Source organism: Pararge aegeria, chromosome 8 (assembly GCF_905163445.1).
Source record: "Pararge aegeria chromosome 8, ilParAegt1.1, whole genome shotgun sequence".
Classification (NCBI taxonomy): domain Eukaryota; kingdom Metazoa; phylum Arthropoda; class Insecta; order Lepidoptera; family Nymphalidae; genus Pararge; species Pararge aegeria.
This window is the reverse complement of record NC_053187.1, coordinates 15,169,905-15,197,669: the sequence shown is the minus strand read 5'-3', so window position 1 is coordinate 15,197,669 and position 27,765 is coordinate 15,169,905. Positions and strand designations below refer to the sequence as shown.

Below are 27,765 nucleotides of genomic sequence, written 5' to 3'. Positions count from 1 at the left end.
AACTACTGTTATCACTTTATACACCAGGACTTTTGGAAAAAGTTGTTTGTACAGAGCAACCTCTGCTACATATACTTTCTGTATAAAATAATGCTAGGGCTCCTAATATGATACATAAATAACCCAAAGGATATAAGAGATACTTATACTTATCTGATGCAACATCAGGTACAACCATAGTACCAACAACAACATATCTCAACTTCATCGTCAGTTAATTGGATTCTGGCGGAACAGCCACAACAATATTTCATTAAGTATATTGTTTCCATCATAAATCATCTATTCCCAATTTGTAACGTTTTATCACCATACTTTTCTTTTCTCACTTAGTTAATTTAAATCCGTGCTAACTTTTCTTTCCCGCCAATCTATCTTGTCAAACTCGCGTCACCCGCAATAGATCCTATACTTTTTCTTTGACAGTCTACTACCATTATTCTATTTTTAATACACTATCAATGAGTATACAAACTATGATTTGTTTATATATTTAACATAATCATCGGGTTTATCATAGATAAAGTGCTGTAATTCCCTATTTCCTAACACGTGCGTTCTAAAATGCTACGGCTGCTCCGTGCATTTTTACACTTCTCTTCCGATTTCAAGTTGCATAAATAATGCCTATAGTTAAGGTTGTTTTGTTAATTTATTTAAATTAAAAAAATTAAATAAAATTATTAATATAATTTTTTTAAATAATTGCCTAGAAACCCAGCAAATTTGGGTAAGATGCAACTTTGGCATTTTTCTTCGTTTTGATTAACACAATCCTAATTTTAAAATTTAGTCTCGAAATAAGTTAAAGAATATATAAAAACACATTTAATACATCGAGTTTACTATACTATTGATGAAGTTCTTAATGACAAGGTTGCTTGGAAGCAAGCAGCTCCGCTTTTATCTCAATCAAGATTGAACAACTTCTGAGTTTCTTGCCGGCTTCTTGTCGGTAGAATCTGCCTTCCGAATCGGCGACGGAGTCAATACAAACAGACCTATGACGTTTTTTAAAAGTGGTTATATTAGGAATACTTGAAATCAATTTAAAAATTTTCTTTTTTTGTTTAGGTCAAGATAAATCTTTTTATATTTGAATGTGACTTTCTACCTCGACCTAATTAGTAAAACAAATGTAAATTGGTTTAAAATATTAGTATTCATACAAGTTTATGATACTTAATGTATTTTTTTTATTTCACTACAAGTTCATACTAGACTGCTATATCTGTGGCATATTACATGTATTTTTGTATGAAAATGTTTTGATACAAAAAAAAAAGTTACTATCCAGGTTACTAAGTTCTCCAATAATATCAAACTTTGACCAGTGAATTCTTATACCCATTCACATCTCAAAACTTCTGAATTGATTTATTGGATGACCAAATATTGAATGTAAAAGTGTATGAGTAAAGTTATCACAGTCGAAAATGTGACGACAGAATTTAGTTTGCTAGAAAGTTTCTTATAAGTTTGTTGGCTGCAGTGGTCATACTTCGGAATAGTTGGACATTTATTGAAAAGGTTGATTTTGGAGGTTTTCACAACCTTTTGTTGTTGTGAAGCTCTACTCTTTCGGTTAATATATTTTGCTATATAAGATAGGCTAGAGCAAAAAAATATAGAGGGTCTGGGTTTTCTGGGCTAGCAGAAAAATGTATATAATATAAAATGATGTCTCTTAGGTAATCAAATTATGCGCAGGAGTCAAATATTGCGTTCCACACCCGTTGAATTGGCTCAAAAAACGTTCAGCAACTCTGTATACCAACTCAGACATTTTACTTTAGTTTAAATATTTCGATCAGTGTATTTCTATTGCAGCTATGACAACAAAATAAAATATAAAAAATTACTGCATGGTTATGCAATTACGTTACGTTATATAGTCTTTGCAGTGGCGTGCAGTATGCAGGGAATATAAAATGAAGTAAATCTCCAGTGCGCGTTATAAAAAACTGAAGGAATGGCATTTTAAGAGTTATAAAAAGCCTATCCTTAATTATTTGTAACTCGTACTGGTGATTTTCTTCATTTTATGTAATCTGCATACCCTGTGCATACCCTTTATGCACGCCACTCAGTATTTGTTATAAAGCTAATTTTACGATAGACCCAAAAATCTAAAAACTACTTAGGTTATTATTATATAGGTTAGGTTAGGTTATTATAATAGTTATTATTCTATCAAGGTAGATTTAAAATAAAAATAGTTTGCGCTCCATTTGATAAGTTCGTTCCAATGTATACACCGCACCATAATGTTGTGAAATGTTTACATGTATAGAGCTAAATTAATAATTGTCTGCTTTGGGCCATAGATTTACATAATCATTTTAGTTGCAAATAAGGAGCTACTACATTATAACTTCAGCAGTCATCAGCGGACGGGTGGACGGACAGACGAACAAAATGTCAAATTAGCCATATAAGGCCTCCCTTAGATCGGTCAAAACTTTATCGCGCTAATGTTGTTAAAGCATGATTTTTGATGACGTTACTTTTCGTGACAAAGGGTGCTGCAAAACACAACTGTCAACGAAAAGTGGGTCACAAATAATTATAAACTGTGCTTTATGCCTACTTCATTAATAGGTAAATAGGGTCATCAGCATTTTTATTCTAAGTCTAATAATTTACCACAATTGGGTATGGTGGTCGGTGGAGTACTGTCATACGATTTAGAGCATTCACTTTCAATGCAGCTTTGACGCTATTTTGAGATTCAAATAAAACAGTATTATTATTAAATGATTATATTAATATTCACTTGTTCTTTGGCAATTATAATTAATATTAAACAGTCAATAATAAAATATTTACACATTTTACAAACAATAGTTATTTATGATATAGTGCGCGAAAATTTAGGGTTGTAAGATTGAAGTCAAAAGAAACTTAAATAATTTTTTTTTACGTTTTGACAGCGTTGTTAGAAAATCCAAGAGCAAAGAATAACGATAACTCACAATAATTTAAACGACAAACAAAGATGAACAATAGACTTCAAACGACATTTTACCCAAAAACCTTGACATTTTTAGTTGACAATATTTAACGAAAGTATGCTTTTGTTGTACAATAAATATTTCAGGATTACAAAAAAGCTTTTTGCTCTTATGTCTAATGACGCAGGTATATATTATGATTTCGTACATACATTTAAATCGACGGTGGTGATCATTACATTTGAAATCTTAAAAACCTACTTACTTCTCCTTTAAGGCTGCTTCTTAATATTTCTATAGAATAAATAGGTATTTTTGATAATTTATTTAAGGCGAGAAAACAAAAATAGTATATTAAAACTTTCATTACATGAGGTGTAAATTGATTGACTTATCTGTATTCTCACACGTTTTAAATATACATTTTCTTTAATTTTGTACATGATTTGTGACACTTGAATTTAAAAAATATATTCTCTCTAAGTTCAAAAATATATCTTATATCTTATTATACAAACTGTGCAAATTTACAATGCATACAAAATATTTTTGGCAAGAGATCCATAACCGTAATACTAATTACCTTATTCATATGACTATATAATAAAAGGACCTACAATATACTACAATATTAAATTATACTAACAGTTCTTTAAACATAAATATGTATATATTTTAAGTATTCACTAAGATTCACGCTACACTTCCAATAGCCAGTTCGATCTGAACATTATTAGATTTTTATTAATTACGACGGCACTAAAACTACAATCAAAAATTTTACTACAAATCAATTAAATAGTTGCATTTATTGCAGTTGACGTAACAGTGAATCGGAACAGTTGACAGACTAGTTCCCCCCCGCTAACCCGACTTTATTTGTTGCGCCTTTATTTTTAAAGCTTAGTGTATTGTCAAAACATTGTCTACTGGTGAAAACTTTGTCATCCAGTGCGCGACTTGTGCTTTAAGTAGAAAATGAAAGATCTTAGGCTAAACACATACAGACAGTCTTAACAATTATTCATTGTAAAGTCAACATCTCACACAGTGAAGATGCTCCGGTTTCGGAGCGAAACGTGCGTAGGGGGTACATTGCCGGAGATCTTTTTGGTGTGGAGTATAAGAATTGAAGAAAATATAAATTACACCGTACAGATTCTCCTGCTTTTCGCGAAGTATAGCAAATTAAGCTTAATTTTCATAATATATCATGTATTTCCGCCAAGTAACGCTTGCTTCTATACAATACAATTGAAGGATTTAGTGTAGCGTGTATCCGTATCCTTTCACAGCATGACGTCAGACGCCAGCTCCAGCTGCCGTCAGTCACGCAGCGGCAACGTCACCATGTGCGTGCGGCGCTGTTCTTGTGATCGCGATATGCTGTTGCCGCGAGTGCGGTTTAATATCTGTAAGAAAATAGTTAAAGAAAAGGTCTTTACTGTCGAATCATCGCCCTAAGTACAAGATTGCATACTGGATACGGACACTAAATAAATAGTTTTTTTCCCGGAAAAACTTAAAAGTAACTCCGTCGAAATCGTTCATGAATCACCTCATTGAAAGAGGCGAAGAATATTCCTAGCATTTTATTCCACAACGGAGTGACTACGAGCCTTTTTATATGATCTATAAAAAAACCCTGTTTTCGACCTTTATAAGTTATTACTGGCATCAAGCATTGTTCGAAGACTTTGGTACTGAGGGATTTTGTGCAAAAAGTAACGAAGATTGCGATAAAGAAAAGAAGATGCAATTAGTCACAAGCACTGACCATGGACTAGATAGCTGTTCACATAAATGACAGCATAAATCTTGCCCCATTTGATGCACCATAGATATCTCTGTAATATTATTCTATTAAGTGGTTTCGGTCATTCGAATTTTAGTTCTATGAAACTTCATAACGTACATGGCTAAAATGGCGTCAATAAATTGCAGTCAAAAACAAAGTGTTATCAGCCTCTTTAGTAATATAAAAGAGCTCAGTGGTCGAAGGTTTATACTAGAACTACCAGAATGCTTACCATAGCAACAGAATGTGACCTCCTTGCATGTGTGGAACTGAGGAGGTCTGAATGTCCGGTGGAGTCTGACCTCGACCGCGCGGTACCACGTACGTGCCGTCTGCGCTGCGTACCGCACCAGAACCAGCGGTATGGTGGCACACGTCTGAAATTTATATACTTTTAATAAGTCGTAAGTAACGTCTTTAACAGTCCATGCATAACTAATATCACCATTATGATAATGTCCATGCATAAGGGCTTAGGCCGAAGTCCACGACGCTGGCTAATTGTGTATTGGTAGACTTTGAATGCGAAGGCATGCAGGTTACCTCAAGAAGTTTTTCTTCACCTATACAGCGCTACACCGATTCTTGGAGTTATATAATATTTAAAACGCACGTAACTCCAAGAAACTTCGGGATCGAATTCTGTCATTTCTTAAGAGGAGGCAAATATTTTTATATTTTATCAACCCATTACCGGCTCACTCTAGGGCACGGGTTTCCTCCTACAATGAGAAGGGTTTGAAAAGCCGTGATCCACCACGCTGGCCTAGTGCGGATTGGTGGACTCCACCATGACAGGACAGACATGCAGGTTTCCTCACGATGTTTCACTTCACCGTTGAAGCAAGTGATATTTAATAACTTGAAACGCACATAACTTAAAAAAGTTAAAGGAGCGTGCTGGGATTCGAACTCGGCCCCCAGAAAGGTAAGTCGAGCTCCTTATCACTTCGCTTCAATATATATCAATAAAAAAAAACAATATGTTTACATATATGCTTCCTTTTAGAGGTCCTTATGGAATTTATTTTGATAGCCAAGAATGGTACAGCTACAGTATCATAAAAGGAAGAAAATCTTACTTTAGACTCGCGTAAATATGTGGCGAAAACATGCAGCATATCAGTGGATTCGCAGCTGAATTCAACGGCGCCAGGCTCTGTATAAGGGTTGCGATGGCTATGTTCATTTGCGTCATCGGTATTTGATGGTATACTTGCAGCAGGTCGAATACGATGTATGGTGACCAGCAAAGCACGAACACTGAAAAAGACGTAAGATTTCTTTTTATTCTACTACAAGCTAGCTTTTGAATGCCATCTCCTCTGGTGATGCGTTATGGTGCAGAAGATTGTGAGCTTAGCTAAGAATGCGATGAAAAGAAGATGCAATTAGTCACAGGTACTGACCATGGACTAGATAGCTGTTCACATAAATGAGAGCATAAATCTTCCCCCATTGAAGCACCATATTTGACATTCGGTTATCTCTGTTTGGTCATTCGAATTTTAGTTCTATGAAACTTTAGAACGTACAGCGCCTTAATGGCGTCAATTAATTCTAAAGCAAATTGCCTGTAATTAGTACTATATTAAACCCTAGTGGGACTCTACGCGACATCGTACTGGACACCAAAACACTTGTCTTTGTATGGTTCCAATTCCCATTGGTATAGTTTGTCCTGATCGTTGGACTCTATCACGTAGTTGGGCGCGGAAAACATGCTCCAGATGTTGTTTTCGATATCGGAATTCAAGTGTTTTTAATAGTTCCTTATATAAATTGTTAGATTTCCGTGCTGTAGGACTCTCTGGACCAACTTATAAGACTACAGGGCTGACCACTGTGTTTTGGAGGCGACGGTTGTGGTTACCAGTACCAGTCTATGCACGTCATAGAGGGTATGCATATGGTATGCAGATGATATAAAATAAAGAAAATCTCCAGCAAGAGTTATAAAAAACGTAAGGATAGTTATAAAGAGCCTACCCTTAAGTATTTATAACTCGTACTGGAGATTTTCTTCATTTTATGTCATCTGCATACCCTGTGCATACCCTCTTTGCACGCCACTGGTGGTTACCAGCCTACCGTCTTACAATTACTAACAAGCCTTAAGAAGTTTGTAATTAGAAATTGTAATCGAAAGATTAAATAAATAATCGCTTGAAGTCAATTACGCAATGCCCGAAAAACTTCGACGAAAATAGAAATCTAATGTAGGCCAATATCTACATAGATAATTAAATTACCACATAGCTTATGTTAATATTTTTTTAACAAAGTAGGCGTGAAAGAATTAATATAATAAACATTAAGTCAAAATAGCAGATGCGTGTAATGTACCAGATCAGTTTAGCAATCGTACAGTAGCGCAAGCAATTTGAATGTGAAGAACACTGGCATGGGCTTTGAGAGATAGAAAGCTACTACCGTTAATCATGTTCCATAAATAGCACAGCTTATTCAGTATCAGTAATATCATTTTCATAATCATGTTTTTGATGAAAGTGTAAAAGTCATACATAATTAAATACTACTACTAATAAAAAGGTTCTGTACTACTTCAATACTGACTGACTGATTATAATTACGAAAGCGTGTCTTTTCGATTTTTAGGAAGTTTATTTGTTTGTTTATACGGCTTATTCTCTCAATCGATCTTGAGGAAATTTAGCACATATATAACCTGCATAACGAAGATACATATCACACTTTTTATTCCAATAAAGCACCTGGGGATTTTGAATCGACTGTAAAACGCCTTTACTTTGCATTTAAGATAGCTTAAATGCAGGAAAAAGACATACGAATCTTTTAATCCCAAGACAACTAATCACTTCGACACCTTGTCGGTCTTAAATGCCTCAAAGTAATTCCGCTAAAAGTTAAAACTGAGACCTCACAAAAATTACCACATGCATTTTCAAAGAGGATGACAAATTGTAATGATACGGCACCGTTCAATCGAAAAAGCTCGCCAACTGTATGATTGTTAAATGGTAATACATTTCAGGAAGTTGAGGTTAACGTCTAAGAAAGCTATAAATATGTTTGATCTTGAACCGGATTGAGGCCGGTCGTTTTATAAAATACGCTGCCAGAATATTGCTCGCTAAATTCAGAACATCTGTCTGTTCGAGACCCGCAGATAAAATATTTTTATTTTTACTCTGTTACACCGATCTGTCATAACATAGCGGATGTTATGATTTTGTTAACAGACTTGCACTTAACTAAGACCGCAAGAGGCCATCTTTGAAGCGAAATATAAAAAGGGCTAGAATGTAAGCGAGCATCGTTTCGAGTATTAGAATTGATAACACCCGTTATCCTAATACGCCGGTATATTTATCATCATATCAACCCATTACCGGCCAAGTACATGGCTCGGGTCTACCACAGTGAGAAGGGTTTAGACAATAGTACAACACGCTGGCTCAGTTGGCTGAACTCCACACGCCTTTGAGAACAATATAGAGAACTCTCAGGCATGCATTCCTCACGATGTTTTCCTTTACCGTAGAAGCAAGTGATGTTTTAATTGCTTAAAACCTAACTTAAAAAAGAAAAACCTAACTTGCTAGGATTCGAACTCAGCCCCCCGAATATACAGATATAAAAGTCATAGTCAAAGTCAAAGAAAAAAATACCTTTTTTCAAGTGGGCCCATAGATGGCACTTGTGGATGCGTACATTACATGAGAAATGTAATGTACGCATCTATCTAGCTACGAGGGTTCCAAACGCGTCCTGGTCTAAGAAACCCACTACAAACTTAGCCGGGTGTTTTTTTTGTTAACACCGTCTCACATTGTCATTTAAAAGTGTTGCTTAAACCTTATTTTAGTAAAATCAGCATTGCAAGGCTCCGTTTTATCAGCTTTGCATGTATAACAATGCTACATCGTATCATAATCTCCTCAATTAACGATCCGTAAACAAGTATTCCAAAATAGAATTGCATAATAACACAACTCACCGAAAACAATAACAAATGTCATTTTGACGCTCTTGATTTTGGCTCTCGGTATCAATCCTCTAGAACTGGCGCGCCGCGAATCTGGGTCGCATTCCACCTGCCCTGGAAAGAGAAAAAGTTAATTTTAAACGTTTTTAATGTAATTCCTGGGATTCCTTCCATAACGCATTTTTGCGGGATGTTTCGACTAGCAATAATGGTCGCGGTTTAATGCTTTTTAAAACTAGTCCATAGTTTTTGTCTACGACGACGTCTGTTCTAACATTTTATCACAAGATTTAAAGCAACCATCTTCCTAAAATAGGTCTGCATACAAGAAAGATAGACCAACAAAGTATCATATGGTGAGCTGAATCATAAGCAGCTTTTCTGCGGCTGGTGAAAGCGAACTTTTTCCCTCCCTAAGCCATACAGGCTACAGCATACAGGTCGCATTCCACCTGCCCTGGAAAGAGAAAAAGTTAATTTTAAACGTTTTTCATGTAATTCCTGGGATTCCTTTCATTACGCATTTTTGCGGGATGTTTCGACTAGCAATAATGGTTGCGGTTTAATGCTTTTTAAAACTCGTCCATAGTTTTTGTCTACGACGACGTCTGCTCTAACATTTTATCACAAGATTTAAAGCAACCATCTTCCTAAAATAGCATACAAGAAAGATAGACCAACAAAGTATCATATGGTGAGCTGAATCATAAGCAGCTTTTCTGCGGCTGGTGAAAGCGAACTTTTTCCCTCCCTAAGCCATACAGTTTGTCCCTTGATCCACTTTACTTCGCCTCTTTATGTTTAAACTATTCAACACCTGTTTTTCTTGGGATCTTCTGACTTTTACCTGTCTTCTTCTCTCTTTACACGCTTCATATAAGCGTCACCTGTATATATGTCTGTAACCGACTCCTATGGACTTAATTTTGACCCTCTTCAAACGTTCTGATTTAGTTCGTACTTTGTAGATATATCGAGAACCGATGTCAATATATAATTTGAAAAGATTTTCAATTTGCAAAATAAGATTTTTGTTAATTTATATAATTTTCATCTGTAGTCGATAAGGCAGGAATGATGATAATTTTAATTTCCAACCATTATCTTAAGCCAATTTCTTTAATATTAACAAATTTGATGGTGAATAGTTAACCGATTAATTTTTCAGTAATAAAAATAGTAGTTTATGAAAAATTTAAAATCACGCTTTTATAAATAAACGGTAGAAATTAGTTCAGTTTTTTGTACCAAGCATGTTTTTTTTTTAAATTCAAAGTTAATTTATTTCAAGTAACCCCAGTTTATAATCACTTTTGAAACGTCAAGTCAGTCTGTTTGTAGTGACTCTACCACCGGTTGGAAGGCAGATTCCATTTTTAGATTGCTCTTTTTCAACATCAACGATTTTTTTTTTTAATTTAGTTTTTTTGAACTATTAATTTTATTAATTTACTATCCTATAATAATGTTATTATATATCCTATGTAGGAGTCTATGTAATTCTCATATTTGAATGTATGGATATTGTATAAGTGCATCTGTTTTGTCAACTTTTGCTTATTAATTGTACAAAAATATATCTAAAATCAACTGTACTTTAATAATTTTTTAAACATATTCTTATCTTTAATTATAAATGCAAAAGTGTTTGTTGGTTTTTCCTAAGATTAAGCAGTAACGGTAATACGGATTGACAATATTTTGAACCAGATATTATGGTGATACTTTTTAACCCCGAAAAAAGCAAGGATTCCACTTTTTCCGAATCTAAAATTATCAAAACAGCTATTGTAAAAGAGAGATTGTTAGTTAATTATTTTATCAACTGTTATTACTATGGAGAAATACATTAGGTGGAGTCCAGTGCAATGGTAGTCTGCAGTCTTGTAAGCGGAACAATTTTACAGTCATTAGCGTTGATGGTTGGTAATCTGTTTTCCAGAGCTGTTTCCTTTTACATTAAGAAAAGCATTCTTCACATCTGGCGACTGGACTTTCTTTATTCACAACATTTTAAAACGACCAAGTTATATTTTTGAAGTCTCACGGACTGTTGTAACTTTTATTTCACAATAACATACATTGTATAATTCTTTTTATCCTCCCTAAGGATCTTTTGCGAGCGTACCTTCTTTTAATTTGTTTTTGTTTATAAAAATGAGAAGCTATAAAAGACTTATACTTTCGACTGTATCTATTTTATTTAATCAAAAATTTTTGTTCGGTGAACAATATTTTTAGAAAATGTACGATAACAAGTACAACTGTCAAATTTTCATATTTTTTGGTAATTTACAAGCGGTAAAAAAGCCACCACTTATTTTTACTAATAATCCCCTTCAGGTCTTCTTGGCACTTTTTCGAGGAGACCGAGTTCGATCCCAGCACGTTTCAGAGACATGTGCGTTTCAATCCATTAAATATAACCTGCTTCGACAGCGAAGGAAAATATTGAGGAAATCTGTATGCCTGAGAGTTGTCCATAACGTTCTCAATGGGAGTGAATTTACCAATCCCCACTTGACCAGTGGACTACGGCGTAAACCATTCTCAATCTAATGAGGAAACCCGTGGCCTGTAATGAGCCGGTTACGAGTTGATAATAATTCAGGGAGATGTATGCGAAAAACCATAAAAAAAGGTTCCTATGCACGTTTTTTATAACTAGCTGTTTATTAAGTTGTTTTTCACGTTTTACGTGGGAACAGTTTGTTTTCTTGGAACAAAAAAGTAGCCTTTTCTGCTCTCAGTCATTTCAACTAACTCAAGTTGTTTAGTTACTTCATTAGGGCGTGAAGCAAGGATAAACAAACACACTTTCGCAGTTATAATATTATTAAAGATATAATAATCTTCTGTATAAAAATCAGTCCAAGGTGGCCCCGGCACAAAATGGTGTTTAATATGTTATTTTTTCATATCTCCCTTAATATGGGTATCACTTGAAAGAGTTTAACTAGAAGAATACTATAAACGATGTTAAATTTCAAATTCAAGATGGCCGCCACCCAAAAATGACTAATTCCTTTTTTTTTATAACTACGAGTATGGGTAAAAGATGAAAAAGCTTGATATTTAAATATTAAAATTTTATGAACATTTTATGTTACTTGTGGTTAATGTAGGATTTTAATAAACTTACCGGTTCTCATCTTCCCCCTTTTATTATTCATTGGCGGGCTCATTACGACCGCTTTGCTCTTTGTCCAAATAGTCAGTACTATGACCGCGTAGCAGGCAGCGATCGCTAACGCAGGCAGCACGAAGATCATGATTGATACCAGAGTCATCCAGATCTGCCATCTGCGCGCTGTACCCAATTCTATCCAGCACTGAAGCTGCCCTGCAATAAGCAAATTGACATGATAGTAAAAAAACACGCTATCTAAGCGATTTTCCAGTGATAACAATAATTCTAGTTCCGAAACTTATGCCCGTTTTCACTAAGCCTAAATCATTAGGGTTTCTATTTAGGCGATGCCTATAGAAAACTAACGCTTCACCAACTCTTAGGTGATAACTATTATTGAATGGTTGATGTATGCCGAGGAATCTCCTTAGATTAGGCGTTACTTATTTAGATACAGCCTTGTTCTGTATTAGCGAAAACTCTCTGTATTAAAAAAAAAATTCAAAATTCATTTATTTCAAGTAGGCCTAATATAAGCACTTTTGAAACGTCAAGTCTGTCTGTGTGTAGTGACTCTACCACCGGTTCGGAAGGCAGATTCTACCGAGAAGAAGCCGGCAAGAAACTCAGCAGTTGCTCTTTTCCAACATCAACAATTTATATTTTACATTTTAACATTCATTTTTCCATCTTGTGAGAGATGAAAGCGAAGCTGGATGCTTCCAAGCAACCTTGTCATTATTCTACTGTGCACCTTGTTAACTTGAAGGAGTTTGTATATTGTACATTTACTTTTTGTTCAATGAAGATATATTTATTCTTCTAAACTGCGCATTATAAGATAAACAAATGTTTATCTAAACCAGTCTTTTCATTATTTTTTTTAGCTAAGAATTATAGGCAAAAGTACTTTCTGAACTCAGTCAAAGCATTAACCTTTATTGGATTAAGTAGAATAAATTTAGACTTTAGTGAATAAAGAAAAAGTCTAATAAAAATATTTTTAAAGACTCAATCTTTATACTTTGTCTCAATAAACTTAATGCCCGGTAGAAAGTTGGATGACCTTTTTAAAAGTCTAAATCAAGACTCTCTGTTTGAATTAATTTTACAAGTCTGTGAATATAATAATTAATCAATATCTTACATAGCTAACTGTTCCCCGCGGCTTTACCCGGGCTAACTAAAGGTCGCAACGTAATGTTGTATTGCCCACGCATAGACCCTTCGCATAGACATAATAAATATTCCATAATTTTTTCTTTTATTCTCGCTATAAGCTAGCCCTTGACCTTAATCTCTCGTAATCGTATGATGCAGTCTAAGACGGTAACGGGTTAAAATGTTAGGGATATGGCAGTTATACCAAACCCATACCGTTATCCGTTTCTACGCGACATCGTACTGGAACGCAAAATCGCTTAGCGGCACATTTTTGTTGGTTGCCTCGTTATGGTGGTAACTAGCGACGACCAAAGCTTGGGAGGCCAGACCAAACTAGAGAAAATTAAAAAAAAAAATGCCCAAATTGCCCTTGCTGGGAATCGAACCCAGGACCTCCTACCTCTTTATTATTATTTGTTATGATGTACTTCTTTGTGCATCATAACAAATAATGATAAAAAGGTAGCCTGGTAGAGATCACTATTCGTCGCCTTTTTTTTTTAATTATATTTATTTTGTCCTGTACTTTTCTCCGTTTTATGCAATAAAATTATTTAAATAAATAAAATAAACAAGTAACCTAAGTACTTATGATTAAACTTGTATGATATAAAGAGTGAACTGAACCACGAAGACCCATTTTGCAACTTACCTTGTACCTCCTTTATTTCATACAGTATCAGGATCGGTATAGAGAACACTGTGCTGATAATCCACGCTGACACAATCAGGGCCCTTGCTCGATTCCCTGTAAAATGGAAAACAGGGATTTGTAATAAGTAAGTAATATAGAGTTTAGCAATCCTCAAAAACTAGACAGCCGACTGGCGCAGTGGGCAGCGACTCTGCTTTCTGAGCTCTAGGCCGTGGGTTTGATTCCCACAACTGAAAAAAGATTTGTATGATAAACGTGATTGTTTTTCAGTGTCTGGGTGTTTATCGCTATATTATAAGTATTTCTGTGTATTATATTCTTTAAAATATTCAACAGCTATCTTAGTACCCATAACATAAGATAAGCTTACTTTGGGGCTAGATGGCGATACTTATGATTAGAAAAATACGTGTGTGTACTTATGTATACGCGTTAGAAGTTATACTTCTTTGGCGTAACAAGATAAGAATCTTTTCAAAAATTTTATCTTATGCCCTATTTTACGTTTGTAAAAAATCGACACTAACAATAGAAAAAAGGTATTGTTTGAATTAGCGAAGTCAACTATAAAACCTTTTTGAGCAAAACTAAAATTTTGAATATACCTCACTTCATGGTGTCGGTTTTTTGTGACGGTGTACGCGCGTGTTAGGAAATAGGGAATTATAGCACTTTATCTATGATAAACCCGATGATTATATTAAATATATCAACAAATCATAGTTTGTATACTCATTGATAGTGTATTGAAAATAGAATAATGGCCTTTAGTAGACTGTCAAAGAAAAATATAGGATCTATGGCGGGAGACGCGAGTTTGACAAGATCGATTGGCGGGAAAGAAAAGTTAGCACGGATTTTAATTAATTAATTGAGAAAAGGAGATTAAGTAAAGTATTGTGGATAGAACGTTACAAATTGGGAATAGATGATTTATAATGGAAACGATATACTTAAGGAAATATTGTTGTGACGAAACAAGAGTCGTATGTATTGGTGATGGAGTTGAGATAAGTTGTTGGTACTATGTTGGTACCTGATGTTGCATCAGATAAGTATATATCATCTTTTGGTTTATTTAGGTATCATATATGGAGCCCTAGCATAACTTTATACCGGCAGTTTATGTAGCAGAGGTTGCTCTATACAAACAACTTGTTCCAAAAGTCCTGATGTTATAAGTGATAATAGTAGTTATGTTCGACCTGTCTTATATGTCTTGTATCAAAGGGCCTAGCGTTATTACATATGACAATGTTGTAATTGTGTTTATAAGTTGTTTTAATTGATTGAATAAAAGAGCAACGGTAGAGTTTCTTGCCAGTGGTCTTCTCTGCCGAAAACAGCATTCCGAACTGGTAGTAGAGTCATTTGAAGGTAACAAGTAATATGAATTATAGAGAAGCCTAATATACAGTATTAGAGTCAGTCTAGTTGTTTTATTTCACTCCTTGGGAAGTCAGGTTTATAGAGTACAGACCCACAACACTGCTCTAAAGCAGGTTGGTGGGCTTTAATGATGTCTTTTATAAAATGAATACTTTAATATGAGAAACTAGGTATTTAGCTTCAATAATACTGTTAATTAATGAAAGATCTAAGTGCACTCCTGAACATTGTGGGTATTATAGTGAATATCTGAATACCATGGTCTTCCATTCTTTATATTTTTTTAGCACGCGCATCGTAAAAATTTACTCACCATTCCCTAACGCGCCAAAAGAAGTATAACTTCAATACTCTTTACTCCTACCCACCATACGATAGATATATTTTGTTGTCTATTGTTCTTTCCAGGAAGTTTCAACGTAATAAGTAAGAGGCTTAAATCGCCACTCATACCCTGCAAGGCTATCGCAACGGCCTCGTATTCGGGATGAGAGCTATTCTATGTCTATTTGGGATTTGGTCTACGTGAGATGAGGTTTTGTTTAGACTGATACGATGGTATAAGACGGTAAACCAATTAGACTATTCGGTATTGCATTCAGGTGGCTTTTTAACCGATCTATTTTCTATATCAACATAATATTTGCTTATTATAGTTTATAGTCCGAGTACAGTTATCATTTACAGGTTTGCACGACAGTGAAGTCAGTCCGGTAAAAATAATTAAATTAAGTGCGTTGGATGAAAAAAACGAAAGGATATGCGGAATTTTGATTACCAGTATAGTTTATGGGAAGATGTATAGGAGCTTAGGTAAGTACTTATGGATTTCGGGTATCATTCAATTAAGAATGGATTTTATTGATTTACGGAGTCCGGAAAAAAGAACTAGCAATTCACTAAATGTTTATCCACGAAATTTATTTTGTACATCTGACAGCTTAAATATATATTAGCACTCAGTAAAACGAGTAACTTTGTATAAGTAATTGTAAAGTTTTAGCTGTAGGTGTGTACTTATATCCTCCAGTCGTTACGAAAATGTACTAACTTCGTCTTTACGTAGTTACTCCATACATGTATACGACGGCAAGGTCTTGTTAAAATGTAATTCACAGAAACTTTGTCTTGACAATCTACCTACTAATTTCAGTTCTTTGTGACTTAATAAATTAGATAATTTAATAAAAATGTAATTAGAACATTTTCAACCTGTTTTTAATAATAATGTATGTAAGAATCGTACTAGCTTATACCTGCGACATCGTCGGCGCAGAATATTTGATTTCTAATAAACCAAAAATTTCGTTCTAATCTAAACAAAAATGGTTGCGTTCGTCGCTAGTGTACAGCGTATGCATCCACTAAAATTTTTCGAAATCATATTATGGAAAAAAATCCAAAATGCACTACTTCTATTTAACTGCTAAGTATTCGTTAGATATTCTAAATAAGCTAAAACAACCGGTTCTATTTTAAATATTTCAAACCTTATTTCATAATGTATGTTAAACTGAATCCTCCATACTCTTTATTATTTACTGTTTGTGCATATCTTAGAAGTGTAGTAGTGAGGTGAAGCAAATTATTTTTCCTTGCATTTAGCACGTTCAAGGTTTATCGATGCCCTTCATTGGAGTAGCACATTTTCCAGTACGCACGAGAATAAAATATTCCACAATAGTAAGATAGTAAAACTAATACATTACTTACAACTTCTGGAAAAGTTCATAGGATTCGTGATGGCATCACAGCGGTCGATACTGAGCGCAACCAGGACATATGTCGATGCGTACATCACTACAGCCTGTGGAGCAAAGCATATTTTATTATCTGTGGCAGCTACTTTCGTAAATTTGTCGCAATGGAGACAGAGATTTCAATTAGATTATTTTAGTTGCATATTTGGTGTCTATAATAGTTGTCACTATCTATTTATTTCTGGTTTCCTTCTGGGTACCTCGAACGTAGATTATAATATACCTGCGGCGGTTTACCATTTTGATCATTTGTCAAAGTTTTAAGGTGTTATTTTAACAAAGCTATTTTCTATATCTACATATTTACTTTTGCGTCTTCTGGCTTTTACTGCTAAGCGTTTTAGCGTTCTCGTAGGTATAAACTGATTGGAAACCTCTTTTACATATTAATCTAAATTTCCGCAACAATTTATTAAGAAAGAACTTATAACTCTACTTGGGTAACGAAATAAATATGTCAGTAAATAAAAAAAGGAATACAACTATAGCTGAATATATTGCTACTTGGGAAACATTTGAATTTCACAGGTTGAAATGTAGCTTATAAATCAATTCAGGGTGTAAGTTATCTTCATTCAACATTTCAGCCAAAACGGTTAAGACATTGTGGTGTGAAGTAACAAACATCCAGACTTAAAAGCTTTTAGGTTTACCATATTATTATTAAGATTATAATGTACTTTTTGTTAAATTGTTCTGTGGAATGCTTAGAGAAATGCCAACAAGAATTTCGTCGCGAAAAAAATCTCTATTCAATTTAAAGGGAGGTGATATGTGAAGTCATTTATCTTAGTCACTACCTGAAGGAATTTGATGACTTTGCAAAGAAACTCTCCAGCCAGCCATGCAATGGTGATCTTCTGCACGATGTCAACGAATACGTATATTAAGCCCACGAACAAATCTGAAACAAAAATGCTACTTTCAATTTGATGATACGATTGCAGTGTTTTATTAAACCTGGAAGAGTTTTTGAGTCTAGTCCTTCAATAGGTATCTCGCAATATTACCGACATAGCTAAACATATCTTAAAAATATACGTTTTAGAGTTTGAAAGACATACATAAATTCAGCCTATTCTTTTGTTTGTGCGGGAAATCTCCTATTACCAAGATACCCGATTTCTTGGGGACCAAATCAGGGTTAGTCAGATTCCTATCCACTAAAACCTCCTCGGTTGCCCTCCTCGGCATATATTGGGAGGCTCAGGCTTCTTTTAGGCTCACACCGGTGCCTCCCATACTCGGCGCGTATTTTTGGGTGCGTCACAGGAAAAACGGTCCCCCAATTCAAAAAATTCATTTATTTCATTTATTTCAAGTAGGCCTAATTAATAAATAATATCTCAATCACCCATTTGTCTGTGTTTGAGGCTCACGAGCCATAGCACCGTCTTCTTGGGGCCACATGTGATAGAGACGAGACTCTAAACACACTCCGGTCTATGAAGAAGCCCACAACAAGCATAACTGGGTATTTACAAGACGTTATTAAGTCACAAAATTGATTTAGTTTAGTTCTATGGAAAACTACCATTCCGGAAAAGCCCGAAGCCCGAAGTCGTTGCCGATAGCATTGTGGTAGCGATGACATGTAGAAACCCGACTAGGGAGGTACTATTGGGAATGAAAATACAACACACAAATATAGTCTGTGACAAGGGTTTAATTATTTACTGTTATGGAGAGTATAACAGTAAATAATTAAACCCATATCATCGAATATCATATTAATATCCATCAAATTAATGTGCACAGTAGTGTGTGTACCGTGATTTTCAACTGAACTAATCTAACTAGGCACTCAGCCAGTCAACTAGGCGAATGCTGGAAATTGACTAACCCTGCCCGCATACTGCCTGAGATACAGTGCTCGTAAAAGACGAACGATTCGTGATAAAATAGTTTTGAAGAAGATCTTACTTCATAAGTTTTTTTTTATTCCTTGGATATATGTATGAGGTTCATAGATATAAATTGATTTATTTATACATGAAATTTTATGTTATACCACTCATGGTAGTTTACCGCTCACTCGCAGTAGGGCATAAAAAGATAATAGAGCAATAAGCAAACATGCAAACACAACGTTTCAAAAGTGATATTAAGACTACTCCACACTTCAAAATTGTTTTTTGCTAGTGGGCGCCGATCCTTAAAATAAATCTTTTTCCAGCGTGAAAAATTTATTGTTATAAACTATGCTTCTAAAATTTTATATTTTTTATTGTGTCTAGTCGTACGATGGAGTTTTTCTACTTTTTTTATATTTCACCATATTTCAAGGGGAGAATATAGTAACTTCAATACACATGTTTTTGGTACACATTCATGTGTAGTATCGTCTCTATCTACTATCTTCGTCAAATCTGAAGCCAATTCATAATTCATTTTTCATTTAAAACACTGTTTAACTTGGTAGAGTAGAATAGAATAAATTTTTATTGCTTTAACTGTGTACATTTTTTTAGTGTTGTAAATTGAAATATTTCCAACAGTTTGCCACTTTCTGGCGTGCAATTTTCTTATATATTTAGAGTTTATTTTACATATAACTACACCCGATTTCTCACTATACTTTTCAATGATATATTTTAGTATCCGAAACATTAAATTAGAACTTTCTTTGTATTCCATTATAATCTAGAAATATTAAGAAACTTTGATGGCGTAAATGAAATAAAATGACTACCGGACCAGAATTTACAGATACATCGAGATAGAGGTCGTAAATCATGGTCTGTGTCTAGACTTGCCATTTTAAATTAAACATAAAGAAATCACTGAGAAAATCACACATGTATTCAACATGTATGATTCATAATGACAATTTTCCGAAATAAGGTCAAATAAATACATTCTCGTTTTGCCACAGAAATAGATAAATAATATATTCTATTTTTGAGGCGCACTAAAAATACGCAAATTGGTCAGTCTCTAGTTACATAATAAAGAGGAAAGATTTTTGTTTGTTTGTACAGAATAGTTCCCACTGCCACAAATAAACTGTTCCTACGGGATGCTTTAAAAACCAGAAGAAACGCGAGCTAAGTCGCGGGTAGCAGCTAGTATGTAATATTTCTGTACAGTGGTATCCAGATGGGGAGCGTGAAATGGAGTGTCCATGGGTTTTCCAGTTGGTTTACGGGGTTTATTGGATTATTGGATACATGGTGGATTTTAATTAAAACGGTCATGTTGTGAATGATGCTGGCCTTGACATTATATTATAAGGGGATGAGTCTAAAGGGGCTTTAATACTTTTTTGCTATGAAACCTAAAGAGATGAATTCAATATGATGGTAATTATTATCTATACTTATAATAAAACTGTAACTAAAAGAGTTATGTGGTAAATGCACATAAGTCTTTTAGTTAATTATTTTTATATTTAGAAAATTTTGTCCGGGGAATGCTTTTAATCGATACTGAGTCCAAAACAGAATTTTATTTTATTTTTTTCTGTATGTCTGTCTGTCTGTCCGGACTTCCCGTGAAAACTACTAAACGGATTTAAATAAAATTTTGCATAGAGGTTGCTGGTATTCCGGGTCAATATATAAGATTATTCCCATAAACAGTAAGTTTCCTCTGGGAAATGGGATGAAAGTTTTTATCAATTTGACTTCATAGCTCCTTTAAATTTGAATCGATTTTAATACTTCTTTTTTTAATAACTTTATCACAGAAAATACATGCTTAATGTATTGTCTGTGATAAAGATATACATAAGTATACACTTTCAAATAAAAAAATAGTTATCGACGATGCATGCGAATGCATGCTTACCATCCTACTAATATTGTAAATGCGAAAGAAATAAAATAATATAAATATTAAGTTTGATTATATACCTGCAAATTCATTTTTAAATTATTCAAATTGAACCTATCGCTTAGAAGTTGCGACGGGTATAGAATAACACGTACGGCGACGTCGGACCGCGAATAACATAGTTTAGGAATAAAACTGGACCTGGTAGGTAGCGCTGCAATTAGTTTCTAGGTTTTTTAAAGATATTTAAACGATTTGGTGCCGACGAAGTTGCTCGGGTCAGCTAGTTTTTAAAATATCTGCTCTCATATTATGAAATTCTATTCACGAATAAAAAAGTGCATAATTAATAACCATAGGCAAATTTTATTGACCATCATTATCACTTCAACCGATTGAAGTCAACTGTTGGACATAGGTCTTTTTATGGGAATTTAAAATCCCCTGTCCTGGGCCACTTGATTCCAGCAGCTCCCAGCGACTCGTTCGATGTCGACTTTCCACCTCGTCGGAGTTCACAAACAATGCGTGCGGAGCTGCCATTCCAATACCTTCCACCCCCTAAAAACCTTTAACCTTACAAATTTTTTAATGACCCAGGAATGGCAACCGTTATGCCATGGCCCTTAGTATAACGTGCTGACTATAAGACCGAAGAAGCAGTTTTTAAATCAACAATTAAAATACTGAAGCGTGTTTTCTTTAACTAAGCACTCTAAATAAAGAAAATTTATATTAATCGTCGTAATATTAAGAAAAAACTGAAGTCCTTCTTTTTAAGTAACTTGTGATCATTTTTATACACAACATGGTAAACTGGCAATAATGTTCTGTAGTTAACGTACCTAGATTTAATTCTCTGTTAGCATATATTACAAACCTGCGTGGTTTTCTGATGCTAGCTATAAGTATTTTTTATTTTTTTTTGGAAACTTTATGTAATAAATAATAAATAAAATATAAACCATGAACTTTCATAGTAAATTGGCAGAGAGCTACTATTATCCCTAGAGGGATAAGTTGCTGATTGATTATTTTAGATTGCTTTGATTGCTTCATGATATAGATTATAGAAGCCTCAAGCACAGACTAACTACGTTATGATAATAGATAGATATCACATTTTTCAAACAAATAATCAATGGACATTGTTAAATCCACACATGCAGTTTTTAAATAAACATACTAAAGCGTGTTTTCTTTAAGTAAGCACTCTAAATATAAACCATGAACTTTCATAGTAAATTGGCAGAGATCTACTATCATCCCTAGAGGGATAAGTTGCTGATTGATTATTTTAGATTGCTTTGATTGCCTTATGATATAGATTATAGAAGCCTCAAGCAGAGACTAACCACGTTATGATAATAGATAGATATCACGTTTTTTTCAAACAAATAATCACTGGACATTGTTAAATCCACACATGCTTTTCATTTTTTTAATACCTCGGTAGTATATTTTGCACAGTAAGTTACTAATGTTAAATGAAACAATAAGTCTCCTATTATTTCCCTGTAAGACCATGTTATAGCCATAGGACTGTAGAGGTAATAACATATCACTGTTCAATTTTATGTGTACCAAAAATAACTTTGTTCGAACACATCGATTCGATACTGAATAGTATAGTAGTATAGTAGTATAGTAGTTAATCCGTCTAATTTATAATTTAACAAGAAACTTTGAAGCGGAAATTGTGTACTATTTTAAAGCCCTATTGCAATGTTATAAAAACCAGAGTTGCGCGAAAATAGTTTCATGAAAGAACCGCTTGTTTAGTGTTTATTTATACTTGAGATGTTTTGATTCAACGCGTTACTAGAAAAGTACCAGATAAAGGGGCTAGTTTCTTTATACTAACTTTTATTAGTCTATTGCCCGCCATCCCGTATTAGATCGGTCCGGCGGGTCTAAGTTCTGAAACAGACTAAGCGTTTCATTGACCTAGTACTGTGCACGTACGGCAAAGTATAAAATAATTTAGGTACTTTAATATTTAAAAAAAAAACAGGCAGTCTTTGGGGATTGGCGATAAAAGTAAAAACTAAATATATGTTCCCAGTAAGTAGGAGCTCGACTTTACTTTCGGGGGGCCGAGTTCGAATCCCAGCACGCACCTCTTACTCTTCTTAGTTATGTGCGTTTTAGGTAATTAAATTATCACTTGCTTCAACGGTGAAAGAACATCGTGAGAAAACCTGCATTCCTCTACATAAGGTTCTCAAAGGTGTGTGGAGTTCACCAAATCGCACTGGGCCAGCGTGGTGGACTGCGGCCTTAACCCCTTCTCATTGGTAATGGGTTGATATGATATGTACACATTATACATAAAGTGTTCGGTGGTGATGACGCGAGTTCTACGGTTTTGTTCACCCAAAAAGTGCTTAAAGAAGTTTTCATTTCAAAAAAATCAATTTATAATATAAACAGATTTAATATACAAACTGTACCTACATAATGTAAATTATGACTTTATCTCATTAATTAGAACGTTGTCATGATTAAAATATTACTATGGTTTTACCTCAAAACACGTCCCAGAGGAATCCTTTTGTTTAACGTTTACATTAAAGATCAAGTAATTACTCACTTCACTTCAAACAACTTAAAAAAATTAGAATTTTAGATGTTATTCCTTATTTCCGTCAATTTAGAACTTATTTATTATTAACCGAGTTCAAAATGGAGGAGGTTCTCAATTCGTCGGTATCTTTTTTTTATGTATGTTACCCGATTACTCGAAGACATCTAAACCGATTTAAAAAAAAACTTTTTTAGGTTTAATTTTTTTTTGATATTTTCCAGGTGGTTCCATTTGAATTTTATCGAAACAATAATGTAGCCCAAAGTAGCAAATTAATTATTTGCCTATAAAGTTCATTATTTGGCGTGCGCTGAGAAAAGTTGTACTACATTATTAAAGTACTTATTATTACATACAAAAAAGCCCGCGAGGAATTATATCTAACTATAATATTTAGGTTACAATAGCAGCGTTTGTGTTCTAAAATTTAATTAGCACGCCGTTAGAAACAAGTATTTCTTGCTTTTTAGTTCCTGGGCGTATGTTAAAGTCGGTTTTTTTTTATTTATTAAAACCACGTTATTTCGTTTATAAGGTTTGCGAACGTATTTCAGGTACACTGAGGCTCAGACCTGCAGAACATATTTTGAAGTAGCTGTCATAGTTCTATTTTTTTTGGGGCGATAAGTTTATGTCGATTTAAATTTATTCAGTTTAAACTGTTTTTGTCGATCTTAGGTTTTCTACGCTTAGTCCGAGGTATTTATTGATCGGACCAAAAAATTACAATATTAAGAAAAATTAGCATGTGCAAAATGTGGTATTGTACTGCAGCAGTTGTTACCTTGTTTTAATTTAATCATTATAGGACTCTCTCTCTCTCCTATAATGATTATTATAAAACAAGGTAACAAAAGGTGGATTAAAAAGGTGGTTCTAAAGCATATAAAAAAGGTGGTTCTAAAGCACATAAATAGCGGCTTGAAAGTTTCAAGTTATATAATCAACTTATAATAGCGTCGATAGCCTAGTGGGTAGGATCTCGACTTCACTTTTGGGGGGCCAAGTTCGAATCCCAGCACCTCTCACTTTTCATTCCCTCACCAGGCAATGCGCCTGAGAGTTCCCTATAATGTTCTCAAAGGTGTGTGGAGTCAATCAAATCGCACTGGGCCAGCGCTGTGGACTAAGGCCTTAATCCCTTCTCATTGTGGCAGAAGACCCGTGCCCTGTAGTGAGCCTGTAATGGGTGGACATCATGAAGTTTCAACATTAATAAATAATAATAATAAATAATAAACATACTACGACAATACACACATCGCCATCTAGCCCCAAAGTAAGCGTAGCTTGTGTTATGGGTACTAAGATAGCTGTTGAATATTTTTATGAATATAATACACATAAATACTTATAATATACAGATAAACACCCAGACACTGAAAAACAACCATTTTCAGCACACAAACATTTTCCAGTAGTGGGAATCGAACCCACGGACTCGCTGCCCACTGCGCCATTCGGACGTCAAATGACATTGCTTTATAATCATCATCATCAGCCAATTAACGTGCCACTTCTAGTTACAGGCCTCTAATCTTATAAAAGTGTGTGTTTTAGAGCATATACCCACCACGCTGCTCCTTCGCGGATAAGTGGGCTTAAACGATTATATATAAAATGAAAATGAAAATACACTTTATTGTATACCTAAAAGAAATGAAATTATAAACAAAAACATCGCTAAATAAAACACAGATACAATGGGCGGCCTTATAAAGGAAAGGGAAAAAAACACTTAGATTTGAGGGTTAGGTTGTACACAAAAAGCAGTTACCAACTTAAAAATAAATATATATATATATATCAATTATTATATCATACAAAGTACAAGCCTAAAACACAAAGAAAAGTGACTCCGAGGCAAAAAAGAAAATGACTAATTAGGGTGGCATAAAATATTTTTTAAGGAGTCTCTTGAAAATCGGTAGTATCGGTAATCGGACCGCGCGCGCCTAGTTTGAAAGGGGAGAGTGTTCCATAGCCCAACAGCTTCAACTGAAAAGGATTCATAATAGAAAGAAGTACCTACTATGGGAAGGAATTTTTAGGATAAGGTTATCTTCAGAACGAAGAGAGCGACAGTGAGAATCACTGAGAAACTCAACCCGTTCTTTAAGATATAGAGGAGTAGCTGGATTGAACAAAACACAGTATAATAATGATAATGAAAATATAAACTCAAAAATTTACAAAAACTGGTAAAGAACAAATTTATATCGACCCTTTTAATTAAACCAACGGAAGTTTAATGCTTGCTTTCCAAATACTCCGAAATATGCCTTTAAAACAACGAATAAACACAGGCAAAAAGTTGAAGCCATTAATCACGAATCCCCTCAGCGGTCAAATGTTACAGGACATGACAATGACACCCGATAACCTCCCCTTTGTCATCTCTCTCAATGGGGGGTAAAACAGGTCTGACCCTTCCGCTGACCTTGCTCATTAATTACAAGCACCATAACCTTTGAAGCCTTTATAGACAACGATTACGGGAGTTAAATGAAATACGAGAGTTCATAGGTTCCAAAACTTTTCGAAGCGGCTCCACTAGCTCAAACTTCATGCTTATTGGAAGTAAACAATTCCATATGATATAACATAAAGTCTGGTTATGTTGTAACATGAGTAAAGTTAAGCAAACAAGAACTTCCGAAATTTTAGTTAACTCCTGAACTCCTAATATTTATATTATCATAAAGTCCCAAGGTCGTCCTACGTCATGTAAAGTTTGTGACATAGATTCGATAAATGTTGTTAAATTTGTATTTTTTAAGTAGTACAGTGACTGAATTGAATGCTTTCCCTTAAATATATGTAATTTGTTATTATTTTTATCAATAGCAATAACAAAACACCCGTTTTTGTTGTGGGATAAAATTTAAACTATCCAAATAAAACTAAAACTTCCGCAGTCAGACCAAACCGAGAGAGTCTCATTAGTCGAGGAGCCCTGTGTACTTTGTAGGCACAATATGTACGGTCTTGTCAATGAAATATTTAGACAGCCGGTTGGCGCATTGGACAGCGACCCTGCTTTCGGCGTCCAAGGCCGTGGGTTCGTTTCCCACAACTAGAAAAATGATTGTGTGATTAACATGAATGTTTACAGTGTCCGAATGTTTATCTGCATATTATAAGTATTTATGTGTATTATATTCATGAAAATATTCATCAGTTATCTTAGCACCCGTAACACAAACTACGCTTACTTTGGGGCTAGATGGCGCTTTGTGTACTGTCGTAGTATATTTATTGATTTTATTTATATACAAAGGTGTATTAAAAAAAATAACAAACAAAATAATTTTTGTTTGTTTATTATTATTAAATTTTATATTAAAAAGTAACGAAAAGACTGTTTACATTATAAGACAGGTAAGAAAAAAAATAGTATTTAGAATACGTAATATTTACCAAAGCGAATTGTTTGGAAATTTGTAAATATACTCATACCTGCTATTGCAAGATGCATTATGAAAAAGTTCATCCTACTCTTTCTGGCATTGGTGCAGAGCAGAGCAGCGATCACGGAAGTGTTGAGTACGACGATGAGCACGAATAGCACCCACATCACTGTGAACTGGATCGACTGTGGACAAACATATATAAGTTATTCACTGATACATTTGTCGCCCTAGAAGCAGCGGTCTCATTGACTACTTCATCACACTGATCCATTGATTTTAAGCTGATCTTAAATAAACCGAAGTAATTTGACCCATGTATCATGGTAGCTGCACATCGATGGTGACGGCAGATCTGAATATAGTTGTGATCTCTCTTTCCACGGGTGAACCAGGTGACTAAGGGATTATAAAAAAGAAAAAGAAAGTTCTTCGGCTGCTGCTGCAAATTCCAACTACAGCGTTCACCCGTCTACTCAGCGTGGTGATTATGAGTAAATTCTCCCCTTGAGAGCGGCCTTTATTCCAGCAGAGGACTGTTAAAAGCTATTGATGAACTATAATTAGTTTGGATTTTTCATTTGACGCTTCCGCTACGGCTTCTATAACTTATTACCAAGAAGAATCTTAATGCCGTTTGAGTACCACAACAGGACTTGAGCGTATTGCTAATGTACGGGGTACATTAACAATACGCAATGAACCTACATATGATTATACCTGTTCAATCCTTAGATTGGACACACCATAGGGCCCAATAGGCAGACCAGAGTCTTCTTTTTCTTTTCTTTTTGCAGGTTTGAGTGAATAAAAAACGCGACCTCAGCGAAGGTTGTATTTGCGAAGTGAATGATATTACATTATTTTGTGTGACGAGTTACATTGACAGGTGACGCAAAGTTGACTGACATTGACAGTGATTATTTTCGTAATTGACATTTTCACTATAGTTGTACAGCGCGCCGAAAATACCCTTACAAGTTTTCACAACTATGAGAATGGCCCTATAGTTGTGAAAAGTTGTATTTATTAGTAATCAAAATAATAACAACTCTGTAGAAAAGTGCCACTTTGATGGAAAACACTTGCTATAAGTTAGCCCTTGTGTGCAATCTAACTTGGTTAGTGATGTTGCGGTCCTAGATGGTAGAGGGCTAATCTGTTAGAAGTATAG

General features: G+C 34.6%; 1 protein-coding gene across 1 annotated transcript in view; it reads right to left on the bottom strand.

The window, feature by feature from the left end:
• Positions 1-4,182: 4,182 nt before the first annotated feature.
• Positions 4,183-27,765, bottom strand: part of LOC120625769 (cardioacceleratory peptide receptor-like) — a 34,685-nt gene continuing 11,102 nt past the window's right edge. Inside the window, exons 2-10 of the mRNA XM_039892968.1 lie at positions 26,641-26,776; positions 17,621-17,724; positions 16,774-16,867; positions 13,669-13,764; positions 11,865-12,065; positions 8,735-8,836; positions 5,835-6,015; positions 4,985-5,129; positions 4,183-4,366 (exon numbers count right to left, since the gene is read on the bottom strand). Coding sequence (XP_039748902.1) covers positions 4,280-4,366; positions 4,985-5,129; positions 5,835-6,015; positions 8,735-8,836; positions 11,865-12,065; positions 13,669-13,764; positions 16,774-16,867; positions 17,621-17,724; positions 26,641-26,776 — 1,146 coding nt within the window. The 3' untranslated portion in view covers positions 4,183-4,279. The remainder of the gene's footprint in view (positions 4,367-4,984; positions 5,130-5,834; positions 6,016-8,734; positions 8,837-11,864; positions 12,066-13,668; positions 13,765-16,773; positions 16,868-17,620; positions 17,725-26,640; positions 26,777-27,765) is intronic.